The sequence below is a fragment of the Centruroides sculpturatus genome, unplaced genomic scaffold, assembly GCF_000671375.1.
Source record: "Centruroides sculpturatus isolate CEXI.00-Female unplaced genomic scaffold, Cexi_2.0 scaffold1934, whole genome shotgun sequence".
Taxonomy (NCBI): Eukaryota; Metazoa; Arthropoda; class Arachnida; order Scorpiones; family Buthidae; genus Centruroides; species Centruroides sculpturatus.
In genome coordinates this window covers 65532-73688 of record NW_019386299.1, presented here as the reverse complement: position 1 = coordinate 73688, position 8157 = coordinate 65532, and the positions used below count along the sequence as shown (strand labels likewise).

Genomic DNA, 8157 nt, shown 5'->3' with positions numbered 1-8157 from the left:
CAATCTTTGGCTATGTCTTGGGCTACTCAAATATTTTACGTTTTTGATACTAAATTAACATCTGAAGTATAATTTTTTATTGTTTTTATATTTTTCAATATATTTATTTTGTTTGTACAAAATAAAAAAATAATTTTTAACAATACAATAGTCTTTGTTAGGCTTAACATCAACGAAAATTCAACGCGAAGCGACACGCAATGGAGAAAAATTTCAACATCGGATACATTAAACTATTTCTTCGTACATAAATCGGTTATCCGAAATATCAGTTATACGAACAACCCCAGTCCCCAATTGATTCGGAAAATCGACACTCTACTGTACTTGCAATAAAAAGCACTGATAACGCCAAACTCGGTGAACTCTCTGTCTTGCTAAACAAATGTTTTCTTTCCAAGGGATTAAACATCAAATTCACCTTACTTCAAATATTTCAATGATGTTTTGGTCCATTATACCTTGGATTATGGACTATGTACTGTACTTAAACTTGCAAATAATAAATATCAATATTAATAACAGAAAACAATTTTCAAATTTTGTTTTTAGTTATATTTTGCTTATTAAATCAATTTAGTCAACAATGTTTAGTTTTTAATGCCTTAAAATAATATGTTTTACTATTATTTTTTAAATGAAGTAATTGTCATTTTTTACAGGGTTACTTTAATATTAATTGAATATTTACTTAGCATTTTATTATTTTATGATTTTATAGTACTAATTGGTGAAAGTAATTAATACAAAATGCATAACAACAGTAATTTGCAATGTAGTAATTTTATATTTTTTAGCAAATAAACATTTATGTTTATTCATCAATTTATTTAACCTTACACTTGGATGAATTTTAATTATTTGTAGTCATCATTCATGTTTATTAAATCTTTTCAAATTTAATATAATTTTTAGTGTCTAGACATAGTTCAAGCAAGAATAGAAGCTGCCAATGGAAATGCTTTAGAGAAAAACAATTGTTGGTTTGATACTTTAAAGATCTTAGAAAACCAAAAAGAATTATCTCAAGAAGAAAAAATTTTGGTACAAAACAATTTTTTTTAACTTAGATTTTCATTGGAATTTTTGTTTACTCAAATATATTTTTAAAATAAACTATTGATAGTTACGAAGATGTTACAATGAATTAATCCAAAGTGAAAGTGTGGAGAGAAAAGAATTAAATTTGGATGTTTTTAAAAATTATCTCCAGCTTTTGAGAAAGGTAATTTTATTCTTTAATAAATTATTAATAGTATATAGTGATGATGATAATAATAATAATAATACATCTGTCATGTTTTGAAACCGTGTCGTATTTTTCATATTTGTTCTATAAGCGCAATGTAGCACAAAAATTGAAATAAAGAAGTGAATCATGCCAAGTGATCATTATTACGCTACATTGCACTTATAGAACAAATAATAATACAATTATGTACAGTACATAAAAAAACTATATAACTTCCTAAAAACATTTAATAAAAGCTAATTAAATTTAATAATTTTATATTTATATAAACTAGGAGATTTGTATATAGATGTTCTCTATTTAATGTGAGAAATGCTTGCTGTTAAAGAGCATATTGTTCAAATTTCTGTTAAATAGGAGAAAAACACTGTTTTCACAAAATCTGCTTATCAGTTTTTAATTCTATGTTTCTATTTATTACACTAAATAATGATATCCTTGTTTAAAAAATAATACAGTTTTATTATTCATATATTAAAAATATTTAATAATATTCACAAGTTTCCAGAACATGTTTTTGAATTCTGCCACACCAGGGCATATGTAGGACAGATAAATAGAGAAACATATATACATTGTAAAAGAAAATATGCTCTTTAACAATGCCAAACTTAAATTAAGAATAAACAAAACAGCATTAAAATTGTTTACTTGAAAAGATTTAAGTACTTTTGACATTACAAAATGTCAAAAGTACTTGTTTGAATTTTGAAATTGAATGGCACATTACTTCAGAATTGTTTTAATATAAAATTTTTGGCACTGAAAGATAATGTATGTTCCTTTATTTACAAATTTTTTATCTGGATTGCCAAATACATTTAGTTTAACATAGGACAGATATATCATTGCAATAAGTTTTCTACAATTGAAAAATTTAAAGTAGTTTTTTTATCTGTCTCTGCTTCATTTGTGAAATTTGTTTATAAGGGTTTATTATAACTTTTTCTTTTTACAGCCTTGTGAAAAATCATCATCATCATATTCTAAAATATTTGTGCATTTATTATAGGGTAATAAAAATTTTTTAAACTAATATTTGACACATTTTGTGGTTTATTGTCTTCTTGCTTAATTGGTAAAATGGAATGAAAATGTTTTGGTCATACTCAGAGCTAGTTGTCTCAAAACAAAAAATTTTCTCGGTACCTATGTTGCAGGAAGCAAATTGTGATTAGCAGTCATTGTCGGCCACATTGTAGTAAATTTTCATGAAATACATTTGTACTAAATGAAGGATGTCTGTATTTATAATGAAATGCTTAGCTATCAAGATTAATGGTCTTAATTAAAAAATTAATAGTATTTTGTTAGCAAATTCTTATCTATTTGAGACATAAAAAATTAGTAATTTAATCAATTTTGAGAAATAAAGTGCAGTCGATCCCCCCTATAATGCGGGTTCATATAATGCGGATTCGTATATCGTGCCAAAAAAATTGTGATCGTATTTGTATAAAGACGCTGAAAGAGACTTGTAAAATGCAGTAAAACATCATCACTGACTCGTGTCGCAACAGGATTGGTCGAATCTGGACCAATAGTGGACGAGCATCTGAATTACTTACACGCTACGGAGAGTTTAGGCGGGTAAGTTGAGTTTACTATCAGCTGTACAGTATATAAATTAGGTACCGTAAATTTAACACAGTACTGTAATTTTGTCCCGGATATAGAATCTCTCATCAAAGGCCTTCCGGACAGAACGAAAGAATACTACCGATGGATGGCGGTAAACAGAATTTCAAGAGCTAAAACACCTTCTGGAACAACGGTTGTAAGAACGAACTTGCTACGTGCCCGTAGATGGATGAATAGAAATGGGATCACACTCGTCAGGGCTGACAAGGCCAAAACTATGGTGGTCATGAAGCAGGAAACGTATGATCGTCTATTATTCGAGTACATCAACATTACAAACTGTGAAGAGGTGAGCAACAATACAGTGGAGAAATTACACGCGAAGGTTAAGAAATTCAATAATAGTAAGTTAGCGAAGAGATTGGAATTTAAGAAAGTTGTAATGGACACACCCGATACACCTAAACTTTTCGGATTCGCGAAAACGCACAAGTCGGGACAACAGATTCGCCCAGTGGTGGATAAAAATAGAGCACCAACCCAACAATTAGAAAAGCTGACGCACTCGTTGATTTCTCCATACTTGCATGACTACCCCTATACAGTAAACAGCAGTGAACAACTCCTAGCATACCTCAAGCAGGTGGACAATCCTCCACGATTTCTTACTGTATTCGATTTTAAGTCCCTATACCCATCAATTCTTCTTCCTCCAACATTTTGTGCCCTGAGGGATCTCTTATTCAGAATAGTTAATGACGCTAACCTACAACAACAAATCTTAGAGATGACGCACCTGTTATGTTACAACTCGTTATTTCAATTCAGAGGCAAAACGTACATGCAATCCAGGGGCGTACCGATGGGGAGCCCCATTGCAGGGGACTTATGTGAGTTGGTGATACGTCAATTAGAAGAAAGAGTCCTCCCACTCCATATCTCTAACATCATATTATATAGGAGGTATATTGATGATATCCTCATTCTATGGAAGGTTAAGCCTGACATATCAGCTTTCTTGGAATTGGTTAATGACAACAGATACGGCTTAACTCTAGAGCTGGACCAAGCACACGACAGGCAAGTGCATTTTCTGGATATTAGCATTAAGGTGGATGGAAAGAGGATCCACACAGAGGTATACAGGAAACCTATTGCAGAACCGCTATACATACCAACAATATCGTGTGATCCTTACCATTATAAAATAGCAGCATTCAACACATTAATTAAGCGAGCGTATACTCATTCATCCACCAAGGCTGCTGTAGAATCTGAACATAGAACCATAGCTAACATAGCGAAACGCCATGGTTATTACAACCTTATGAATAAATTATCCAAGAAACTACGCCATCCGCAAGTATCCGCAAGAGACGCAGGGCAGGAAGATGACAGACCAGAGCATAAAGACAGAGTTCCGGTCACTTACAACCCGTGGTTACAGAAACTCTACTCAGAGATTGCGAAAAAGAAAAACATCAATATCACATACAGGAGATGTCCCACGGTCTTTAATATACTCCGTAATGCTAAAGATCCTCCCAACAATCACATGCTTTCGGGAGTATATACCATCCCATTAAAGGATCATCGATGTGATGAACAGCTATTATACATTGGATCCACTAAACGCTCGTTATCTGTCAGATTAAAAGAACACATCGCAGACATACAGCATGGAAGAATAACCACGGCACTCGCTCGTTATGCCACAGATCCAGATATCGAACCTAAGTTTAGTGAGGCTAGAATCATTCACACCACACCACATACGGAACATCTAAGATGGATAGAGGCAATGTCTATATATAAAGCGGCCCGAAACAACAGGTGCATTAATAATAAGGAGGAATTATCTCTATCCCTAGCGTGGGAAATGCTTATACAGGACAAAGAAAATATTCTATAAAAAGAAAAATGTTTACATCGGTAAAATACGCATGCGTATTGATGACGACAGCGGCAGAATTCATCGTATTAGTTGATCGTTTCTCATTCAAATTTGGATTCCATCGAATGTTGTTTGAGTATTTAAGTTTTTTCACCTGAAGAAGAACCTAAGTGGGTTCGAAAACGTTTGTGGGAACTTTTTAACCGGATTTTTGTATTTAATTTCGCACCGTAAAGGTTTGTGGTTGATTAATTTTGCGTTAACACGGTGTTGTGGACAAGTTTACTATAATTTTATACATTTCTTGTGAAAAAACATTTCTTATTCAACGGCCATAAAAATTATTTCTGTTAATGATGTCTCCAAAGTTCAATGAATTTTTTGCATTAAAATAACTTATCAGAAAATGCGCCCACCGTTTGGTGTGCCGCTACGAGACGAGAACAAGCTTAAGCAATGGCGTCGTCGAATGGTGCACACTCGGTAAATAATCCTACAATTTTTTGTTTGTAGCATAGTTTATACGGATTATTCCCAAAAAATTATATGTGTTTTGGAAATGTTGAGTCAAATTAGTTTAGAATCGATTAATTTTATGGAAGAAAACCTTTCAAACAGCCGTAGTCCGTAAACTGCACACGTGTCGGGCTATGATTGGCTCATGTATTTAAGGATTCCTACAACGTGAAATTCTTATAAAGTGGAATGTATCTACCACGTTATAAGGGGGTTGACTGTACTCTAATTAATTAATAAAGTTAAATTGTACTCTATGTTAATAAAGTTAAATTTTGAAATTAATGTATTTTTTAATTTACAGGAAAATGAATATGACAAAATAGTTTCAGTTTTAAAAACATATATGAAAAATTATTCTGAATCAGATCAAGTATTAGAACATTATTGTGTTACAGCAGTAGAAATGTTTATAGGTAAGTTTTAAGTGTATAATATTAAAGATTCATGTTCTTTAATTTTGAATTAGATTTAAGTTAAAAATAAAAAAATATTTAAGCAAATTTAATTTTTAACCTTGTATGTTTGATTTTGGTTGAATTCATTTCCAAATTTTGACTTAGCTAATACAGACATTTGTCATATTTGTTTGGCTTCGGTCTTTCCAAGTTACTTTTGAAGAAAGTTTAAATATATCTTTTAGAGGAGGAAGATATGCCAATATTTATTTTTTGAAATGCATGATATAATTTGCTTCATGACATTGTTTATTTTCAACTAAATTCAAACAACACCTTAACATTGAGGTAGTTAAATCACTTTACTAAACATTTTTCAGCTCTACTGATGAGCCCTCATCAGATAAATAGTGTTTGAATTTAGAATAACTTAACATCAAACATTTCTTCAAAAATTTTTTTAATGGAATTAACATCAAGAAAAAGAACAAGAATATAGTTAATAAATTTTTAACAAATTTTTACAATAAATTAAAAATTTTAATTATTGTAATAACAATAAATTATCGCAAAAAAATGTTTTTATGCAATAATATAACTAGGTAATAGACATAGACATATATTTTATTCAGCATGCTACATACAGCATAACTGGGTGCCACAAAGGTATAACCAAGTAATGTACAAGACAAAATTACAATTAAATACATGTTCAATTATTAAATGATAATATATAAGATAGTATAAAATAGAATTAGTTACAAGACATTTACATATAACAGTTACATATAATAATAGGATAAGATAATTAATAAACAAATGAAAATACAATTCACTTACTAAATTCAAATACAAATAATTGCATATAATTACATATGGCAGTTACATATATTAATAAGATGAAAAATTAGATAGGCTAATAAAATACAAAGTCAAGTACCAATGATCATGTACAGATAGTCAAATACGAAGACAATATACTGATACAGATACAAATATTTTAGACAATAAGGGTTGTCGAGCCTCCTGACATGGAAGAGGTGAGATTGGTCACTGGGAAAGCAGATTGGTGGGCACAACAAACAGAACAGGAAAACTGTTGGGATTATGTCGTGTAATCATATTGATGCTGTCTGTCAGTTTTAATGTGCAAGTATACAGGACAATCTTTACTCATAGAGTTGTGATCAGTCTTTGAATGTTTACTCTTTTTACAATTGGTGCAAACTGGGGTCTCTCCCTATTTGAGGCATGCCTTAAGAAGGTGGGCCCCCCACAGTGGCTACAGGTATACTCTGAGGACGCACAATCGCTGGCATAATGACTGAAGGAAAGGCATTTATAACATTGGACAACAGGGATATAATTGTATACTGGGCAATGTTTCCATTCAATGTTAATCCTCTTTTCTTTTAGCATGATGCGCCTTAGATCAGGAGCAAGCTACAAGAGCCACGATGCACAGTCGTCATCTCTCTGTCATGTAGCAAACCTTATGGTCGCCTTCTGAAAAAATTCCTCTTGAGTATAGGCATACACTAGGGATATATTCTGGTTGTAGATGTAATGTAATAAGTTTTCCTTAGTTATACACTTCGGGATTGACGCAATTTTTATGAGAGGCTTCCTCTTATTTGCAACTTTAGAGTTCAGACCAGGCACTTTGATGACGACTTCTTCGAAATGCTGTGCATCCTCCAAATAGGATATCAACTGCCACCCCTCCAGCCTTTATTTTCTTTATGCGCTTAATGCCTACACCCAGTTCCTGCAGCATTACACTTTTTGTTAGCAACTCTCTGGTTTCTTCTGATGTTTTCTCATGTTTGTCACTATATACCGAGACAGTATGAATGAATGAAGGAGGTTGCTTAGAATCAATGCCTATTTTATAACATGTTACTGTAGCTAGGGGTTAGATCCACTTTTCAGCACGGGAGCAGGAGGAACAGACTTGTCTAAGTTAGTTACAGCCTCTTTTATTCCTAAAATTGCTTCCAAGGTTTTCTCATTTTGTGTTGAAATTGTCTCTAGTAATTCCTCTTTTGAGATTAACGCATTAAATTTCTGTTCTACTCTATCGGGAAGACTATTTTTTAAGGGCCCATTCCACTAGGTTAATAATCTTATTAATCTGATCTGTAACATACCTAATATGCTGGTTTGTTCCAAGTTTAGCATTAGGATTATCTGCAAAGTACCCCTTTACTTCATCAATTACAGTGTGGGCCGCCACTAAAAAGTTATCAATAATATTAGATTCCATACTGCCCCATGGAGATCCGAACCTGGCTGAAGGAAATAAGAACTACTAAATTGGACTGATGCACTAGTCAAAAGAGCTAATTGCACACTGAACTGCAAAGGTGGCTGACCAACCAAGGGTGACTGATTCAATGATGTGTCATGAATTTAAAGTACAGGGACTTATCCAGGGATTCCTGTCCAGTAATATGAAGGAGAATATCCAAGAAAGTATCCGTAAGCTGCAGATGTGATGATAGTCCTTGATGTTG

At 32.4% G+C, this 8157-nt stretch overlaps 1 protein-coding gene across 1 annotated transcript in view; it reads left to right on the top strand.

Moving 5' to 3' along the window:
• Window positions 1-8157, top strand: part of LOC111614468 (tetratricopeptide repeat protein 37-like) — a 56768-nt gene that overhangs the window by 25839 nt on the left and 22772 nt on the right. Inside the window, exons 5-7 of the mRNA XM_023355849.1 lie at window positions 916-1044; window positions 1127-1225; window positions 5548-5659. Coding sequence (XP_023211617.1) covers window positions 916-1044; window positions 1127-1225; window positions 5548-5659 — 340 coding nt within the window. The remainder of the gene's footprint in view (window positions 1-915; window positions 1045-1126; window positions 1226-5547; window positions 5660-8157) is intronic.